Source organism: Lampetra planeri, chromosome 3 (assembly GCF_965212315.1).
Source record: "Lampetra planeri chromosome 3, kcLamPlan1.2.h2, whole genome shotgun sequence".
Classification (NCBI taxonomy): Eukaryota; Metazoa; Chordata; class Hyperoartia; order Petromyzontiformes; family Petromyzontidae; genus Lampetra; species Lampetra planeri.
This window is the reverse complement of record NC_136109.1, coordinates 11,861,508-11,883,303: the sequence shown is the minus strand read 5'-3', so window position 1 is coordinate 11,883,303 and position 21,796 is coordinate 11,861,508. Positions and strand designations below refer to the sequence as shown.

The window sequence follows — 21,796 nt, the reverse complement described above, 5'->3', positions numbered from 1 at the left end:
CTTACTCTCTCACATATTCACTCGCTCACATACTCACTCACTCTCTCACTCACTCGCTCTCTCACTCACTCGCTTACGCTCTCACATATTCACTCGCTCACATACGCTCTCACTCACTTGCTCTCTCTCTAACTCGCTCGCTCTCTCGCATATTCACTCACGCACTCGTTCTCTCACTCACATGCTCATTCGATCACGCGCTCACTCACTTGCTCACTCGCTCACATACTCATTCGCTCGCTCTCTAACTCGCTTACTCTCTCACGTATTCACTCGCTCACATACGCACTCACTCTCTCACTTACTTGCTCACTCTCTAACTCGCTTACTCTCTCACATATTCACTCACTCAAATACTAACTAACTCACTCTCTCACTCGCTCACTCACTCACTCGCTTACTCTCTCACATATTCACTCACTCAAATACTAACTAACTCACTCTCTCACTCACTCGCTCTCTCACTCACTCGCTTACTCTCTCACATATTCACTCACTCAAATACTAACTAACTCACTCTCTCACTCGCTCACTCACTCACTCGCTTACCCTCTCACATATTCACTCGCTCGCTCGCTCATTTACTCACTTAATCACGCACTCTCTTACTCGCTCCTCGCACCGTAGCAGTGCGGCACTCCGCAAGCGGTGGTGCAGTGGCTAACGCACTGCGCTACGAACCGGTACTGGGCCTCCCCTAGGTCGACTCAGCCTTAAATCAGTACCTGGCGCTGTGCGTAAAAAACATCAGCACTGAGGAGACCAAGGAGGCGGGATGTGGCGCGACCCACCACAACGCCCCCTCGCGTGCCGTGCCGGCCTTGATCGGTGCTGCTCGCTAACGGCACTTGCCCCAGCAGCCTGCGTCGGCTACACGGGGGACCTTTGCCTGTGTCCGTGTGAGCGCAGCGCGTCTGAGATCCCGCAGTTCCGGCTGCCCCTGGAGGCCGTGCACTTCGAGGTGCGGCTCATGCAGGACCTGGGAGTCAAGGTAAACCCACGTTAAACTCAAAACTATTCCACTCTTTGGTTCTTTATGGTAAAGTGACGTGGACAATAAAATAAAATAAAACCGGCTCATGCAAGACCTGGGCGTCAAGGTAAACTCACGTTAAACTCAAAACTACTTCACTCTTTGGTTCTTTATGGTAAAGTCACGTGGAAAATAAAATCAAATAAAATCGGCTCATGCAAGACCTGGGCGTCAAGGTAAACTCACATTAAACTCAAAACTACTTCACTCTTTGGTTCTTTATGGTAAAGTCACGTGGAAAATCAAATCAAATAAAACCGGCTCATGCAAGACCTGGGCGTCAAGGTAAACTCACATTAAACTCAAAACTACTTCACTCTTTGGTTCTTTATGGTAAAGTCACGTGGAAAATAAAATCAAATAAAATCGGCTCATGCAAGACCTGGGCGTCAAGGTAAACTCACGTTAAACTCAAAACTACTTCACTCTTTGGTTCTTTATGGTAAAGTCACGTGGAAAATAAAATCAAATAAAATCGGCTCATGCAAGACCTGGGCGTCAAGGTAAACTCACATTAAACTCAAAACTACTTCACTCTTTGGTTCTTTATGGTAAAGTCACGTGGAAAATCAAATCAAATAAAACCGGCTCATGCAAGACCTGGGCGTCAAGGTAAACTCACATTAAACTCAAAACTACTTCACTCTTTGGTTCTTTATGGTAAAGTCACGTGGAAAATAAAATCAAATAATAACAGAATACGACGTTTCGACAGCAGCACAAGCAACCGTCATCAGGTGAGAATGAATGAGAAAAAGCAAAGCTGGTAAACTTAGAAACACAACGCGACACGGAGAGCCGGTCAACACAGCAGCCAACACCTCTCCTGGCCGACCGCGCTCCTCCGAAGAATGGCGACAAGCAGAAAGACGGCGCCACTCTGTCCGAGGCCTTGTGTTCCAATCGAAACGTCGAATTCTATTATTATTATTTGACTTTTCCGAAAGAGCCAAAGAGCAATTCCTGCAGGCACGAAAGCTTCGAATCTAGTTTAAAACAATTTTATATTTTATTTTACCAGGTAAGGCCCACTGAGCTGTTATATAGAGCTCTTATTCAGACGTCTGGTTGAGTGTGGTTGACTGTGGTTGTGGTTGAGTGTGGTTGTGGTTACAGGTGGAGTGTGGTTGTGGTTGACTGTGGTTGTGGTTGAGTGTGGTTGTGGTTGACTGTGGTTTTGGTTGACTGTGGTTGTGGTTGAGTGTGGTTGTGGTTGAGTGTGGTTGTGGTTGCATGTTGACTGTGGTTGAGGTTGACTGTGGTTGTGGTTGTGGTTGACTGTGGTTGAGTGTGGTTGTGGTTGACTGTGGTTGTGGTTGCAGGTGGAGTGTGGTTGTGGTTGACTGTGGTTGTGGTTGTGGTTGACTGTGGTTGTGGTTACAGGTGGAGTGTGCTTGTGGTTGTGGTTGACTGTGGTTGTGGTTACAGGTGGAGTGTGGTTGTGGTTGAGTGTGGTTGTGGTTGACTGTGGTTGACTGTGGTTGTGGTTGACTGTGGTTGTGGTTGACTGTGGTTGTGGTTGCAGGTGGAGTGTGGTTGAGTGTGGTTGTGGTTGAATGTGGTTGTGGTTGACTGTGGTTGTGGTTGCAGGTGGAGTGTGGTTGAGTGTGGTTGTGGTTGACTGTGGTTGTGGTTGACTGTGGTTGTGGTTGCAGGTGGAGTGTGGTTGAGTGTGGTTGTGGTTGACTGTGGTTGTGGTTGACTGTGGTTGTGGTTGCAGGTGGAGTGTGGTTGAGTGTGGTTGTGGTTGAATGTGGTTGTGGTTGACTGTGGTTGTGGTTGCAGGTGGAGTGTGGTTGAGTGTGGTTGTGGTTGACTGTGGTTGTGGTTGACTGTGGTTGTGGTTGCAGGTGGAGTGTGGTTGAGTGTGGTTGTGGTTGAATGTGGTTGTGGTTGACTGTGGTTGTGGTTGTGGTTGACTGTGGTTGTGGTTGACTGTGGTTGTGGTTGACTGTGGTTGTGGTTGTGGTTGACTGTGGTTGTGGTTGACTGTGGTTGTGGTTGACTGTGGTTGTGGTTATGGTTGTGGTTGCAGGTGGAGTGTGGCCGTGCTCTGGCTGTGGGAGACCTGACGCTCGAGTCTCTGCGCAAGGACGGATTTGCAGCGGTGTTCATCGGCATCGGTACAACCACAACCACCACGACCACAATCACCCACCACCACAACCACCACGACCACCACAACCACCACAACCACCACGACCACCACAACCACCACGACCACCATCATGCACCACCACAACCACCACGACCACTACAACCACCACGACCACCACGACCACCACGACCACAATCACGCACCACCACAACCACCACAACCACCACGACCACCACAACCACCACGACCACCATCAACCACCACCACAACCACCACAACCTCCACGACCACCACAACCACGACCACAATCACGCACCACCACAACCACCACGACCACCACAACCATCACAACCACCATCACGCACCACCACAACTGCAATCACGAACTACCACCACAATCACGAACCACCACAACTATCACCACAACTATCACCACAACTATCACCACAACCACGAGCCACTAGATCTACCACCACAACCACCACCACCACAACCACGAGCCACCACAACTATCACAACTCCTCACTGCCTCCTCAATTCCTCTTCCTCAAATTGTCACCCCCCCCCCCTCTGTCTCACCTCCCCCCTCCCCCCCACCCGTCGCTGCCCGTCGCTGCTCAGGGCTGCCGGAGCCCACGGTGGCTCCGCTCTTTGAGGGCCTCACGGAGGAGCAGGGCTTCTTCACCTCCAAGTCCTTCCTGCCTCGCGTCGCCAAGGCCAGCAAGCCCGGTACACGCAGACCCACAACCCTGCCCCCCTCCCGGCCGCCTTTGTCTCCCCCATTGGGCGATGTTCCGCACCACCGATGTGCCCCCCGCGTCCTCCCCTAGGTCTGAAACGAGTACCTCGTGCGACGAGTGTCAGCATTGCCATCGGGGAGACAAAGGCGGCCGGGCGTGGTGCTGTCTCCCCCCCACCACCTTTGTGTGCGCCACCGTGCCGGCCTTCATAGGCGCTGCTGCCACTCGCTAACAGCGCTTGCCCCCAGCAGTCTGTTAAAGGCTACGCGGGTGGCGGGAGACCTTTGTCTTTGCGTAACATACATGTGTGCGTGTGTGCGTGTGTGTGTGCGTGTGTGTGCGTGTGTGTGCGCGTGTGCGTGTGCGTGCGTGCGAGTGCAGGCCTTTGTGGGTGCACGTCCCCGCAGCTGCCCCGCGCTGCGTGGCGTGGTGGTGGTGCTGGGTGCGGGCGACACGGCCTTCGACTGCGCCACGTCGGCGCTGCGCTGCGGGGCGCGCCGCGTGCTCGTCGCGTTCCGCCGCGGCTTCACCAACATGCGCGCCGTGCCCGAGGAGGTGCGCCCTCGTCGTCGTCGTCGTCGTCATCGAACTGATCGCCGCCGCCATCGTCGTCATCAACAGCATCGTCATCACCACCATCACCATCATCGCCACCGTTGTCGTCATCAAAATCATCACCACCACCACCACCACCATCAACACCGCCACGATCATCACCATCTCCCCGCTGGGGATTCACCAACATACACGCCGTCCCCTTGTCACCGTGACCCCGTGACCCCGTGCGTCCCCCCCCCCCCCGCCCCCGCCAGGTGGAGGTGGCTCGCGAGGAGCACTGCGAGTTCCTCCCGTTCGCGTCGCCGCGTCGCGTCGTGACGCGCGGCGGCCGCGTCTGCGCCGTGGAGTTTGCGCGCTCGGAGCAGCAGGAGGACGGCCGCTGGGTGGAGGATGATGAGCAGAAGGTCGTGGTCAAGGCCGACTTCGTCATCTCCGCCTTCGGCTCCACGCTGCTCGACCCCGCCGGTGCGGCGGCGACGCGGATGTCCGGACCACCGTCGCCACCACCGTTATCATCACTGCCGCCACCACCGTTATCACCACTGCCGCCACCACCGTTATCATCACTGCCGCCACCACCGTTATCATCACCGTCGCCACCACCGTTATCACCACTGCCGCCACCACCGTTATCATCACTGCCGCCACCACCGTTATCACCACTGCCGCCACCACCGTTATCATCACTGCCGCCACCACCGTTATCATCACTGCCGCCACCACCGTTATCATCACTGCCGCCACCACCGTTATCATCACTGCCGCCACCACCGTTATCATCACCGTCGCCACCACCGTTATCACCACTGCCGCCACCACCGTTATCATCACTGCCGCCACCACCGTTATCACCACTGCCGCCACCACCGTTATCATCACTGCCGCCACCACCGTTATCATTACTGCCGCCACCACCGTTATCACCACTGCCGCCACCACCGTTATCATCACTGCCGCCACCACCGTTATCACCACTGCCGCCACCACCGTTATCACCACTGCCGCCACCACCGTTATCATCACTGCCGCCACCACCGTTATCATCACTGCCGCCACCACCGTTATCACCACTGCCGCCACCACCGTTATCACCACTGCCGCCACCACCGTTATCATCACTGCCGCCACCACCGTTATCATCACTGCCGCCACCACCGTTATCACCACTGCCGCCACCACCGTTATCATCACTGCCGCCACCACCGTTATCACCACTGCCGCCACCACCGTTATCACCACTGCCGCCACCACCGTTATCACCACTGCCGCCACCACCGTTATCATCACTGCCGCCACCACCGTTATCACCACTGCCGCCACCACCGTTATCACCACTGCCGCCACCACCGTTATCATCACTGCCGCCACCACCGTTATCATCACTGCCGCCACCACCGTTATCACCACTGCCGCCACCACCGTTATCATCACTGCCGCCACCACCGTTATCACCACTGCCGCCACCACCGTTATCATCACTGCCGCCACCACCGTTATCACCACTGCCGCCACCACCGTTATCACCACTGCCGCCACCACCGTTATCACCACTGCCGCCACCACCGTTATCACCACTGCCGCCACCACCGTTATCACCACTGCCGCCACCACCGTTATCATCACTGCCGCCACCACCGTTATCACCACTGCCGCCACCACCGTTATCATCACTGCCGCCACCACCGTTATCACCACTGCCGCCACCACCGTTATCATCACTGCCGCCACCACCGTTATCACCACTGCCGCCACCACCGTTATCATCACTGCCGCCACCACCGTTATCACCACTGCCGCCACCACCGTTATCACCACTGCCGCCACCACCGTTATCATCACTGCCGCCACCACCGTTATCACCACTGCCGCCACCACCGTTATCATCACTGCCGCCACCACCGTTATCATCACCGTCGCCACCACCGTTATCACCACTGTCGCCACCACGTACCATGTGGAGACGCGGGGATTTAGATTCGTGTCGCCACCACCGTTATCACCACCATCTCTATCGCATGGGATACGGAGACGCGAGGACACGGGACAAATTGACCGGGGACAGAGCACGACACCAACCAGCACGCATTTGTGTGTCTCTCTCCTCGCTTCCTCCCACGTCTCGCCGCGTCCCTCTGTTCTCGTGCCGCCCCCCTGTATTTTGGGGCGCGTCTCTTTCCCCGCGTGCCCGTCCAAGACACGAGCCACAGTGGCGCGATCTTGGCCACGCAACCCAAAAACTATGAACCACACGGGGCAAGCAAACCCCGCGGTCTGCGCTCCTTCAACAAGACGAGGATTGGAACGACGAAGCTCGAGCAACACTCTGCTGAAGCCCTCTCAGCGTAGCCAGCAGACCTCCGCTTTGGCATCTCGCTCCTGAACGCACCGCCGCTGCCACCGCGCTCAAGCCTGCAATTGTGTTCTCCCCCCCCGCGTCTTCCGGCGCCCGCAGCGTCGCCCACGCCCCGGTGTTCTTGAAAACGTTGTGACCCCCCGACCCCCCCCCCCCCCCCCGGCAGTGCTGGGCGCGCTGTCCCCGCTGGAGCTGACGCGGCAGGGGGTGCCGCGCGTGGACTCGGCGACGATGGGCACCAGCGAGCCGTGGGCGTTCGCCGGCGGGGGACGTCGCCGGCCTCGCCAACACCACCGTGGAGTCGGTCAACGACGGCAAGACGGCCGCCTGGCACATCCACGCCTACCTGCAGGTACCGCGCGTACCCGTGCCCGTGCGTGTGCGTGGCTAGCCAGCAGGTGCTCGCTAACAGCACTTGCCCCAACGGCCTGTTGCAGGCTATGCGGGGGATCTTTGTTGCATGGGGAGCGGCAGCGTAGGGGATCGCGCGCCGCACCACGAACCCGGCGACACGGGCTGGATTCTCGCTAACGATGATCTGAACCGATCCTGCGCACGTGCCCTCCCCCCACCCCCCTCACGTGCCCCCCCTCCCCCCCCACCCCCCTCATGTGCCCCCCCTCCCCCCCCCTCACATGCCCCCCCTCCCCCCCTCACGTGCCGCCCCTTCCCCCCCCCTTCACGTGTCCCCCTCCCCCCCCCCCCTGCCTCACGTGCCCCTCCTCCCCCCACCCCCCTCATGTGCCCTCCCTCCCCCCCCTCACATGCCCCCCCTCCCCCCCCTCACGTGCCCCCCCACCCCCCTCACGTGCCCCCCTCTCCCCACCCCCCTCACGTGCCCCCCCCCTCCCCCCCCCTCACGTGCCCCCCCCCCCCCCCAGTCCCTGCACGGCGTGTCGGTGAGCGGCGAGCCGCGGCTGCCCCTCTTCTTCACGCCGATCGACGCGGTGGACCTGTCCGTGGAGATGGTGGGCCTGCGCTTCCCCAACCCGTTCGGCCTGGCGAGCGCTCCGCAGTGCACCACCTCCGCCATGATCCGCCGCGCCTTCAGCGCCGGCTGGGGCTTCGCCGTCACCAAAACCTTCTCCCTCGATAAGGCGAGCACGCCGTGCGAGTGTGTGGTGTGAGTGTGTGGCACGCCGTGCGAGTGTGCGGTGTGCGGTGTGAGTGTGTGGCACGCCGTGCGAGTGTGCGGTGCGAGTGTGCGGTGTGAGTGTGCGGTGCGAGTGTGCGGTGTGCGGTGTGAGTGTGTGGTGCGAGTGTATTGCGTGCGGTGCGTGTAGTGCGAGTGTGCGGTGTGAGTGTGCGGTACGTGGTGTGTGGGACTGTAGGTGTGGCTGTGTGCGCGTGTGTTTGTCTGTGTGTGAGTGTGCGTGTGTGGTGTGTGGGACTGTAGGTGTGGCTGTGTGGTGCGTGTGTTTGTCTGCGAGAGTGGTGGCGTAGTGGGTAACTCACTGCGCTACGAACCCGGCGAGCCGCGTTCGATTCCCGCTCACGGCCACCGACACCGGTGACGATTCTCTGAACCGGTCCTGGAGGCCTCCCCTAGGTCGACTCGGCCATAAACGAGTACCTGGTGCGGTGTGTAGTAAACATCAAAGGCGGCCGGGCATGGAGCTGGCCACCCACCCCCCCTCGTGTGCCGTGCCGGCCTTCACCGGCGCCGCTACTCGCTGCTAACACCACTTGCTGCCCCCCTGTAGCCTTTCGTCAACGGCGTTTACCCCGGGGGATCTTGGCGTGCGACTGTCGTCAAGGTCGGGGTTGGGCGGAGGCGCCGCGGTAACGTGCGTGGGGTGTGCAGGACCTGGTGACGAACATGTCCCCGCGGTAACGTGTCCCCATGGTAACGTGTCCCCATGGTAACGTGCGGTGTGCAGGACCTGGTGACGAACGTGTCCCCATGGTAAAGTGCGTGCGTGCGTGCGTGCGGTGTGCAGCACCTGGTGACGAGCGTGTCCCCGTGGTAACGTGTCCCCATGGTAACGTGCGGTGTTAAGGACCTGGTGACGAACGTGTCCCCGTGGTAACGTGTCCCCGTGGTAACGTGTCCCCATGGTAACGTGCGGTGTGCAGGACCTGGTGACGAACGTGTCCCCGCGCATCGTGCGCGGCACCACGTCGGGTCCCCTGCTGGGGCCCGGCCAGGGCTCGTTCCTCAACATCGAGCTCATCAGCGAGAAGACGAGCGCCTACTGGTGCCGCAGCGTCGCCGAGCTCAAGAGGGACTTCCCGGACAAGGTGGGGGGCGCGGGGGGGGGGGGGGGGGACGCGGGGAGGGGTGTGTGGGACGTGGGGTGGGGGGGATATGGGGGGAGGGGGACATGCAAGGAGTGCGGGGTGGGGGGGGGATGTGGGGGGGATATGCACGGGAGGGGGGGGGCATTGGGGGGTGGGTACATTGGGGAGTGGGGACATGGGGGGGGGGACATGCGGGGGGAGGGGGGGCAGGGGGGGACATGCGGGGGGCAGGGGGGGTGGGGGGGGGGTACACAGAGACACAGTGGGGAACAGCAACGTAATTGGAACACAGAGACACATTCGAGGTCACAGAGGCACATCGTACGTGTGTCTGTTGAACTTCTTTTGCACCCGATGTAGCCAACCGCGCTAATCGGAGGTTGCAGGGGGAAGGACAATAAACTAACGCACACAAAAAGCAGTTCTAAATTTTTTTTTTTAGCAATCTAGATGATGATTTAAGAGCGCATAGCTCCGAGTGGCTTCCTCTGGGGAGGAGGAGCGTTCCAGACGGCCGCAGAAGCGCGCATGTGAAAGCGCCGCGCGACGATGCAGTGACCACCGCTTTTGCTCGATGGCCGAGCCAAAAAGCCGCCGCTGCGAGGATGATGAGCGGAGGGGACATGTCTGGGACACGGAGACACACGGAGACACACGGACACACACGGACACACACGGACACACGGACACACACGGACACACACGGAGACACACGGAGACACACGGACACACACGGAGACACACGGACACACACGGACACACACGGAGACACACGGACACACACGGAGACACATGGAGACACACGGACACACGGACACACACGGACACACACGGAGACACACGGACACACACGGAGACACACGGACACACACGGAGACACACGGAGACACACGGACACACACGGAGACACACGGAGAAACACGGACACACACGGAGACACACGGACACACACGGAGACACACGGAGACACACGGACACACACGGAGACACACGGACACACACGGAGACACACGGAGACACACGGACACACACGGACACACACGGACACACACGGAGACACACGGAGACACACGGACACACACGGAGACACACGGAGACACACGGACACACACGGAGACACACGGAGACACACGGAGACACAGTGACACACACGGAGACACACGGACACACACGGAGACACACGGAGACACACGAAGACACACGGAGACACACGGACACACACGGAGACACACAGAGACACACGGAGACACACGGACACACACGGAGACACACGGAGACACAGTGACACACACGGAGACACACGGAGACACACGGACACACACGGAGACACACGGAGACACACGAAGACACACGGACACACACGGACACACACGGAGACACACGGAGACACACGGAGACACACGGACACACACGGACACACACGGAGACACACGGACACACACGGAGACACACGGAGACACACGAAGACACACGGAGACACACGGACACACACGGAGACACACGGAGACACACGAAGACACACGGACACACACGGAGACACACGGAGACACACGGACACACACGGAGACACACGGAGACACACGAAGACACACGGACACACACGGAGACACACGGAGACACACGGACACACACGGAGACACACGGAGACACACGGACACACACGGAGACACACGGAGACACACGGAGACACACGGACACACACGGAGACACACGGAGACACACGGACACACACGGAGACACACGGACACACACGGAGACACACGGAGACACACGGACACACACGGAGACACACGGAGACACACGGAGACACAGTGACACACACGGAGACACACGGAGACACACGGACACGCACGGAGACACACGGAGACACACGAAGACACACGGAGACACACGGACACACACGGAGACACACGGAGACACACGGAGACACACGGACACACACGGAGACACACGGAGACACACGGACACACACGCTCCTCGTGCGCCGTGCCGGCCTTCATAGGATCTGCTCGCGAAACAGCACTTGCCCCAACAGTCTGTTAAGGCTATTCGGGGGATCTTTGTCTTTGTGTGTGTGCAGATCATCATCGCCAGCATCATGTGCGGCTACATCAAGGAGGACTGGACCCAGCTCGCCAAGATGGCTGAGGTGATCGTGGTGATCGTGGTGATTGCAGTGGTGGTGGTGATTGCAGTGGTGGTGGTGGTGGTAATGATGGCTTGATGGCTATGATGTTGGCCACGATAAAGGTGATGACGACGTTGATGGTAACGGTGGTGATGGTGGTGATGGTGATGGTGCGGCTGCTGGATGCGTTCATGGTGGTTGTGATGGTGGTTGTGATATTGGTGTTATTCTTAGGTTTTTTCGGTAAAGTCACGTAGGTAAAACATCAAAATTAATAAAAAATAAAATAAAATAAAAATCACGACGTTCCGGAGGCAACACAAGTCTCCGTCATCAGGTGGGACCGTCACAGCCGAATTAGCTGCATCAAGTGAGGCAACGATTCAAGAAGTAATCCCTTATAAGTAAGTTGAAGGGGGGAGGAGAGGGGGGGGGAGCTCATCAGAATGTGGTAGCCAATGAATGGAACGTATCGGGAGGGAGGGGGGCGGGGCTCAAAGACGGCACGGAGTGCCACGTACAACGCATCGGGAGGGGGAGGGGGGCGGAGCCAAGAGGAAGGACGACGGCGTGGACGCGGTTGTGCGCAAGCAACTACTGCTGCACACGCCAACGCATTGGACAGAGAGGGGGAGGGGAGGCCTGATACACATGATAGAAAAGAACGAAAATGCCCATGTTTATACCAATGCTGGCTGAACAATGAAGAGAGTACTGTTAAACACTGGGGATGTTAACACTCGGTAAAGTAAAGTAAAATAGTGCCTGTCAGATAAGATGGTTCATGATGGTGGTGACGATGGTTTGTGATGGCGGAGATGGTTGTGGCTGTGATGGTAGAGATGATGGCGGTGATGGTTGTGGTTGTAGTGATGGTGGCAGTCGTGATGGTAGTGATGATGGTAGTGATGACGGTGGTGATGGTGGTGATGATGACGGCGGTGGTGATGGTGGTGCATGATGTTGGCGATGACGGTGATGGTGGTGATGATGATGATGGTGGTGGTGATGATGACGGTGATGGTGGTGATGATGACGATGATGGTGGTGATGATGACGATGATGGTGGTGATGACGGTGATGGTAGTGATGATGGTGGTGATGGTGGTGATGATGACGGTGATGGTGGTGATGATGACGGTGATGGTGGTGATGACGACGGTGATGGTGATGATGACGGTGGTGATGGTGGTGATGATGACGGTGATGGTGGTGATGACGGTGATGGTGGTGATGATGACGGTGGTGATGGTGGTGATGACGACGGTGATGGTGGTGATGACGACGGTGATGGTGGTGATGACGACGGTGGTGATGGTGGTGATGACGACGGTGGTGATGGTGGTGATGATGACGGTGATGGTGGTGATGACGACGGTGATGGTGGTGATGATGACGGTGATGGTGGTGATGATGACGGTGATGATGTTGGCGATGTCTCCGCGGTTGTGCAGGAGTCGGGAGCCGACGCGCTGGAGCTGAATCTCTCCTGCCCGCACGGCATGGGGGAGCGCGGCATGGGGCTCGCGTGCGGACAGGTGAGGGAGCACACGGAGACACGCGGAGAGACACGGAGAGACACGGCGAGACACGGAGACACACGGAGACACGGAGAGACACGGAGAGACACGGAGACACACGGCGAGACACGGCGAGACACGGAGAGACACGGAGAGACACGGCGAGACACGGAGACACACGGAGACACGGAGAGACACGGCGAGACACGGAGACACACGGAGACACGGAGAGACACGGAGAGACACGGAGACACACGGCGAGACACGGCGAGACACGGAGAGACACGGAGAGACACGGAGAGACACACGGAGACACACGGAGACACGGAGAGACACGGCGAGACACGGTGAGACATGGAGAGACACGGAGACACACTGAGAGACACGGAGAGACACGGAGAGACACGGCGAGACACAAGAGAGACACGGCGAGACACGGAGAGACACGGAGAGACACGGCGAGACACGGAGAGACACGGCGAGACACGGCGAGACACAAGAGAGACACGGCGAGACACGGAGAGACACGGAGAGACACGGCGAGACACGGCGAGACACAAGAGAGACACGGCGAGACACGGAGACACACGGAGAGACACGGTGAGACACGGAGACACACGGAGAGACACGGCGAGACACGGAGAGACACGGCGAGACACGGAGAGACACGGCGAGACACGGCGAGACACGGAGAGACACGGAGAGTCACGGAGACACACGGAGAGACACGGAGAGACACGGCGAGACACGGAGAGACACGGCGAGACACGGAGAGACACGGAGAGACACGGCGAGACACGGAGACACACGGAGAGACACGGAGAGACACGGAGACACACGGAGAGACACGGAGAGACACGGAGAGACACGGCGAGACACGGAGAGACACGAAGACACACGGAGAGACACAAGAGAGACACGGAGAGACACGGAGAGTCACGGAGACACACGTAGACACACGGAGAGACACGGCGAGACACAAGAGAGACACGGAGAGACACGGAGAGTCACGGAGACACACGTAGACACACGGAGAGACACGGCGAGACACGGAGAGACAAGGAGAGACACGGAGAGACACAAGAGAGACACGGTGAGACACGGAGAGACACGGAGACACACTGAGAGACACGGAGAGACACGGAGAGTCACGGAGAGACACGGAGACACACGGAGAGACACGGAGAGACACGGCGAGACACGGAGAGACACGGAGAGACACGGAGAGTCACGGAGAGACACGGAGACACACGGAGAGACACGGCGAGACACGGAGAGACAAGGAGAGACACGGAGAGACACAAGAGAGACACGGAGAGACACGGCGAGACACGGAGAGACACGGCGAGACACGGAGAGACACGGCGAGACACGGAGAGACACGTAGACACACGGAGAGACACGGCGAGACACGGAGAGACACGGAGAGTCACGGAGACACACGTAGACACACGGAGAGACACGGCGAGACACGGAGAGACAAGGAGAGACACGGAGAGACACAAGAGAGACACGGTGAGACACGGAGAGACACGGAGACACACTGAGAGACACGGAGAGACACGGAGAGTCACGGAGAGACACGGAGACACACGGAGAGACACGGAGAGACACGGCGAGACACGGAGAGACACGGAGAGACACGGAGAGTCACGGAGAGACACGGAGACACACGGAGAGACACGGCGAGACACGGAGAGACAAGGAGAGACACGGAGAGACACAAGAGAGACACGGAGAGACACGGCGAGACACGGAGAGACACGGCGAGACACGGAGAGACACGGCGAGACACGGAGAGACACGTAGACACACGGAGAGACACGGCGAGACACGGAGAGACACGGAGAGTCACGGAGACACACGTAGACACACGGAGAGACACGGCGAGACACAGAGAGACACGGAGAGACACGGAGAGACACGGAGAGTCACGGAGAGACACGGAGAGACACGGCGAGACACGGAGAGACACGGAGAGACACGGCGAGACACGGAGAGACACGGAGAGACACGGCGAGACACGGAGACACACGGAGAGACACGGCGAGACACGGAGAGACACGGAGACACACGGAGAGACACGGAGACACACGGAGAGACACGGCGAGACACGGAGAGACACGGAGAGTCACGGAGAGACACGGAGACACACGGAGAGACACGGCGAGACACGGAGAGACACGGAGAGTCACGGAGACACACGGAGAGACACGGCGAGACACGGAGAGACACGGAGAGACACGGAGACACACGGAGAGACACGGAGAGACACGGCGAGACACGGAGAGTCACGGAGACACACGTAGACACACGGAGAGACACGGCGAGACACGGAGAGACACGGAGAGACACAAGAGAGACACGGTGAGACACGGAGAGACACGGAGACACACTGAGAGACACGGCGAGACACGGAGAGACACGGAGAGACACGGAGAGACACAAGAGAGACACGGTGAGACACGGAGAGACACGGAGACACACTGAGAGACACGGCGAGACACGGAGAGACAAGGAGAGACACGGAGAGACACAAGAGAGACACGGAGAGACACGGAGAGACACGGCGAGACACGGAGAGACACGGCGAGACACGGAGAGACACGGCGAGACACGGAGAGACACGGCGAGACACGGAGAGACACGGAGAGTCACGGAGAGACACGGAGACACACGGAGAGACACGGAGAGACACGGCGAGAAACGGAGAGACACGGCGAGACACGGAGAGACACGGCGAGACACGGAGAGACACGGAGACACACGGAGAGACACGGCGAGACACGGAGAGACACGGAGAGTCACGGAGAGACACGGAGACACACGGAGAGACACGGAGAGACACGGAGAGACACGGCGAGACACGGAGAGACACGGCGAGACACGGAGAGACACGGAGACACACGGAGAGACACGGAGAGACACGGCGAGACACGGAGAGACACGGCGAGACACGGAGAGACACGGCGAGACACGGAGAGACACGGAGACACACGGAGAGACACGGCGAGACACGGAGAGACACGGAGAGACACGGAGAGACACGGCGAGACACGGAGAGACACGGCGAGACACGGAGACACACGGAGAGACACGGAGAGACACGGAGAGTCACGGAGAGACACGGAGACACACGGAGAGACACGGAGAGACACGGCGAGACACGGAGAGACACGGCGAGACACGGAGAGACACGGCGAGACACGGAGAGACACGGAGAGTCACGGAGACACACGTAGACACACGGAGAGACACGGCGAGACACGGAGAGACACGGCGAGACACGGAGAGACACGGAGAGACACGGAGAGACACGGCGAGACACGGAGAGACACGGCGAGACACGGAGACACACGGAGAGACACGGAGAGACACGGAGAGTCACGGAGAGACACGGAGACACACGGAGAGACACGGAGAGACACGGCGAGACACGGAGAGACACGGCGAGACACGGAGAGACACGGCGAGACACGGAGAGACACGGAGAGTCACGGAGACACACGTAGACACACGGAGAGACACGGCGAGACACGGAGAGACACGGGGAGACACAAGAGAGACACGGAGAGACACAAGAGAGACACGGAGAGACACGGCGAGACACGGAGAGACACGGAGAGACACGGAGAGACACAAGAGAGACACGGTGAGACACGGAGAGACACGGAGACACACTGAGAGACACGGCGAGACACGGAGAGACAAGGAGAGACACGGAGAGACACAAGAGAGACACGGAGAGACACGGAGAGACACGGAGAGACACGGAGAGACATGGCGAGGCACGATCAGACACGAAACACGCAAAACAAACCAGTGCACAACAGGACAGGTGAAAGAACACAGAGATGCAACCATACACAATGTGCGTGTACATGTGTGTGTACATGTGTGTGTACATGTGTGTGTGTGTGCAACATGCGTGTGTGTGTGTGCAACATGCGTGTGTGTGTGTGCAACATGCGTGTGTGTGTGTGTGCAACATGTGTGTGTGTGCAACATGCGTGTGTGTGTGTGTGCAACATGTGTGTGTGTGCAACATGCGTGTGTGTGTGTGCAACATGCGTGTGTGTGTGTGCAACATGTGTGTGTGTGTGCAACATGCGTGTGTGTGTGTGTACAACATGTGTGTGTGTGCAACATGCGTGTGTGTGTGTGCAACATGCGTGTGTGTGTGTGTACATGTGTGTGTGTGTGCAACATGCGTGTGTGTGTGCAACATGCGTGTGTGTGTGTGCAACATGCGTGTGTGTGTGCAACATGTGTGTGTGTGCAACATGCGTGTGTGTGTGTGCAACATGTGTGTGTGTGCAACATGCGTGTGTGTGTGTGCAACATGCGTGTGTGTGTGTGCAACATGTGTGTGTGTGTGCAACATGCGTGTGTGTGTGTGTACAACATGTGTGTGTGTGCAACATGCGTGTGTGTGTGTGCAACATGCGTGTGTGTGTGTGTACATGTGTGTGTGTGTGTGTACATGTGTGTGTGTGTGCAACATGCGTGTGTGTGTGTGCAACATGCGTGTGTGTGTGTGCAACATGCGTGTGTGTGTGCAACATGTGTGTGTGTGCAACATGCGTGTGTGTGTGTGTGTGCAACATGTGTGTGTGTGCAACATGCGTGTGTGTGTGTGCAACATGCGTGTGTGTGTGTGCAACATGTGTGTGTGTGTGTGTGTGCAACATGCGTGTGTGTGTGTGTGCAACATGTGTGTGTGTGCAACATGTGTGTGTGTGTGCAACATGCGTGTGTGTGTGTGCAACATGCGTGTGTGTGTGTGTGCAACATGCGTGTGTGTGTGTGCAACATGCGTGTGTGTGTGTGTGCAACATGCGTGTGTGTGTGCAACATGCGTGTGTGTGTGTGTGCAACATGCGTGTGTGTGTGTGTGTGTGCAACATGCGTGTGTGTGTGTGCAACATGCGTGTGTGTGTGTGCAACATGCGTGTGTGTGTGTGCAACATGCGTGTGTGTGTGTACATGTGTGTGTGTGTGTGCAACATGCGTGTGTGTGTGTGCAACATGCGTGTGTGTGTGCAACATGCGTGTGTGTGTGTGTGCAACATGCGTGCGTGTGTGTGTGTGTGCAACATGCGTGTGTGTGTGTGCAACATGCGTGTGTGTGTGTGCAACATGCGTGTGTGTGTGTGCAACATGCGTGTGTGTGTGTGCAACATGCGTGTGTGTGTGTGCAACATGCGTGTGTGTGTGTACATGTGTGTGTGTGTGTGCAACATGCGTGTGTGTGTGTGCAACATGCGTGTGTGTGTGCAACATGCGTGTGTGTGTGTGTGCAACATGCATGCGTGTGTGTGTGTGTGCAACATGCGTGTGTGTGTGTGCAACATGCGTGTGTGTGTGTGCAACATGCGTGTGTGTGTGCAACATGCGTGTGTGTGTGTGTGCAACATGCGTGCGTGTGTGTGTGTGTGCAACATGCGTGTGTGTGTGTGCAACATGCGTGTGTGTGTGTGCAACATGCGTGTGTGTGTGTGCAACATGCGTGTGTGTGTGTGTGCAACATGCGTGTGTTCACGGGGAGCGGTGGTGTAGTGGTCAGCGCGCTGCGCTACGAACCCGGCGACCCGAGTTCGATTCCCACTCACGGCCAACACAAGTGACGATTATCTGAACCGGTCCTGGGCCTCCCCCAGGTCGACTCAACCTAAAATGAGTACCCGGTGCGATGTATAAACATCGCCACTGAGGAGACAAAGGCGGTCGGGCGTGGTGCTGGCCACCCACCCCCTCGTGTACCGTGCCAGCTTTCATAGCTGCTCGCTTAACAGCACTTGCCCCAACAGTCCGTTAAGGCTACATGGTGCGGGGGGGTTCTTTGTCTTTGTCCGCGTGTGCAGGACCCCGAGCTGGTGCGAAACATCTGCCGCTGGGTTCGCGCCACGGTGCGGGTTCCGTTCTTCGCGAAGATGACGCCCAACATCACCAACATCGTGGTGATCGCGAGCGCCGCCAAGGAGGGTGAGAGCACCCCGCGGCCTTCCCGGCCCATTTGAGCAGTGGGGAGAGCTGGGGGGGTGACGGGGGGTGAGGGGGGGGGTGACGGGGGGGGTGACGCGGACCCTTGGGGGGTAACGTGGCAATGTCCGATGGTGGGATACGGCGAGGCGATTGATAAACACGTGAAATTATATTGTGCGCGAGTCGTTGGTGAACAATCACGTTGCGTGGACCTGCCGGTGTAGAATAACTGCGGTAGAACGTGAATCCACACGGTGGTCGTAGAACGATGTGGCTTTCCAAGAGTAACCAGCGGTTACATCGGGGAAACGAAGCAACGGGTCTCGGACCGTGTTTCGCGAACACAAGGCAGATCTGAAACACGGCAGAACCAATACCTCTGCCGTGGCTGACCATTGCTATAACGCTGTGGGCTCGCGTGATATTGTTTTTTTTCGAGACCAAGGTACTCTGCAAACCTTCGGGCTACAATCAAAGGTTTGTTCGTGAAGCCGTCCAGATGTTTAAACGTAGACATAACTTCAACCGAGACAATGGATACAAATTGAGCAATCATTGGAAGGATGTTAACCAGGTTAAACCTGAACTGTTTATGGTTGTTTCCATCATAACTGCTGGGTACTAGTCTATTTTTCCGAGTTAATTTCCCCTCCCGCCTCCCCAGTTTTCCCAGCCTCCCACTTCCCCCCCCCAACCTCACGTCCTCTCTCTCCTAGCGCTCACACAGCGCTCCCCAACCCCCTTGCTCCCCCCCTTCTTACCTATATAACCTCTTGACACGGCAGCTCTCTCTCCCACTTCAGCAACATTTTTTATTGCTGTGGTTTTACCACCTGATGAAGATTGCTTGTGTTGCAATCGAAACGTCGTGATTTGTTTTATTTTATTTCTAACGACGTGACTTTACCGAAAGAACCAAAGAGTTTAGTAACCAGAGAGCGGGAACGAATGGCGGGGCGCGTGCGGAGGGTCCGTGTGTTTTTTTATTTTTATTCGCTTGCAGTTACTTGCTGGTTAGGATTTATCCCCTCGATTTGAAAACTAATCTCAACAGTCTAAAACGCATGTTGGGGCCAGACCAAGGAGTGAGGGTGCTGGGGCTGGCTTATTCGGTTGAAACAAAATTCAACAGCAGCCAAAAATAAGCATAACCCGTAAAAACAAAGTTTTTCACTATAAATCCTTTATATGCGTGGCGGCTAGAGTCCTCTCGTCCTCTGGCTTGAGATGGCTGCCACCTATGGGTCCGATGATTGCATTGCACCATTAAGCAATTGGTAATTAAATATAATATTTTTGTCCCAAAAAGTGTTAAAATTTTTTAAACAAATTTTCACGAACATTAATTGTCACGCACAACGAGTCTGTGTGCAAAATGTCAGCTCGATTGGATCACGGGAAGTGGGTTAAAAAACGACCGAAAGATTTGCACGGTCCTAAGCAAGCAAGCGAACTTAATATAAAGGATAAAAAAAAAAGAGTTGTAAGGTTGAGGATAACCACCGGTGCGCTCGAGGCCGTACCGGGGTTGTGGATCTTTTGTGTGTCTGTGCGCGGGAGCAGGAGGGGCAGATGGCGTGACGGCCACCAACACGGTGTCGGGCCTCATGGGCCTGCGCGCCAACGGGCGACCGTGGCCCGCGGTGGGGGTCGAGCAGAGGACCACGTACGGCGGCATGTCCGGTGAGACCGCCACCACCAACCATCGCCACAACCTCCGCGGCAACCACGGCAACAACCACCACCACGATAACCACCACGCTACTCGCCACTTCACGTCACAATGACACCACACCGGCGCTGCGCGCCATGCCACGCCGCAGTCACGGCACCAGCGCTGTACACCGATTGGCGTGTTCGGCGAGACTGTCGCCACCACAACCAATGCACACCGCACCTTGTCTGGTGATACCGCTCCACACATCCACGCGACAACGCTCTACATCGCACCGCACCACGGGACACGAAACCACCATCCGTCATTCACGGCTTTATTGAACGCGTTTATGCAGGAGTCTTATATACAGATGTCTGACCGCCGTGCGTGCCTGCGTGCGTGCCTGCGTGCCTGCGTGCGTGCCTGCGTGCGTGCCTGCGTGCCTGCGTGCGTGCCTGCGTGCCTGCGTGCCTGCGTGCGTGCCTGCGTGTCTGCGTGCGTGCCTGCGTGCGTGCCTGCGTGCGTGCGTGCCTGCGTGCCTGCGTGCGTGCCTGCGTGCGTGCCTGCGTGCGTGCCTGCGTGCCTGCGTGCGTGTCTGCGTGCGTGCCTGCGTGCCTGCGTGCGTGCCTGCGTGCGTGCCTGCGTGCATGCGTGCCTGCGTGCGTGCGTGCGTGCCTGCGTGCGTGCCTGCGTGCGTGCCTTCGTGCCTGCGTGCCTGCGTGCCTGCGTGCGTGCCTGCGTGCGTGCGTGCCTGCGTGCGTGCCTACGTGCGTGCGTGCCTGCGTGCGTGCGTGCGTGCCTGCGTGCGTGCCTGCGTGCGTGCGTGCCTGCGTGCGTGCCTGCGTGCCTGCCTGCGTGCGTGCGTGCCTGCGTGCGTGCGTGCGTGCGTGCCTGTGTGCGTGCGTGCGTGCCTGCCTGCGTGCGTGCGTGCCTGCGTGCGTGCCTGCGTGCCTGCCTGCGTGCGTGCGTGCCTGCGTGCCTGCGTGCGTGCGTGCCTGCGTGCGTGCCTGCGTGCGTGCGTGCGTGCCTGCGTGCGTGCCTGCGTGCGTGCGTGCGTGCCTGCGTGCGTGCCTGCGTGCCTGCGTGCGTGCGTGCCTGCGTGCCTGCGTGCGTGCGTGCCTGCGTGCGTGCGTGCGTGCCTGCGTGCCTGCGTGCGTGCCTGCGTGCGTGCGTGCGTGCCTGCGTGCCTGCGTGCGTGCGTGCGTGCCTGCGTGCGTGCCTGCCTGCCTGCGTGCGTGCCTGCGTGCGTGCCTGCGTGCCTGCCTGCGTGCGTGCCTGCGTGCGTGCCTGCGTGCGTGCGTGCCTGCGTGCGTGCCTGCGTGCCTGCCTGCGTGCGTGCGTGCCTGCGTGCGTGCCTGCGTGCCTGCCTGCGTGCGTGCCTGCGTGCGTGCCTGCGTGCGTGCGTGCCTGCGTGCGTGCGTGCGTGCCTGCGTGCCTGCCTGCGTGCGTGCCTGCGTGCGTGCCTGCGTGCGTGCGTGCGTGC

At 58.4% G+C, this 21,796-nt stretch overlaps 1 protein-coding gene across 1 annotated transcript in view; it reads left to right on the top strand.

Annotated features, from left to right (window-relative positions):
• Window positions 1-21,796, top strand: part of DPYD (dihydropyrimidine dehydrogenase) — a 57,609-nt gene that overhangs the window by 26,320 nt on the left and 9,493 nt on the right. Inside the window, 10 exon segments of the mRNA XM_078620663.1 lie at window positions 4,279-4,426; window positions 4,684-4,894; window positions 6,949-7,046; window positions 7,048-7,134; window positions 7,664-7,879; window positions 8,859-9,023; window positions 11,104-11,172; window positions 12,606-12,689; window positions 18,536-18,656; window positions 20,220-20,339. Of these exon segments, the coding sequence (XP_078476789.1) occupies window positions 4,279-4,426; window positions 4,684-4,894; window positions 6,949-7,046; window positions 7,048-7,134; window positions 7,664-7,879; window positions 8,859-9,023; window positions 11,104-11,172; window positions 12,606-12,689; window positions 18,536-18,656; window positions 20,220-20,339 (1,319 nt within the window).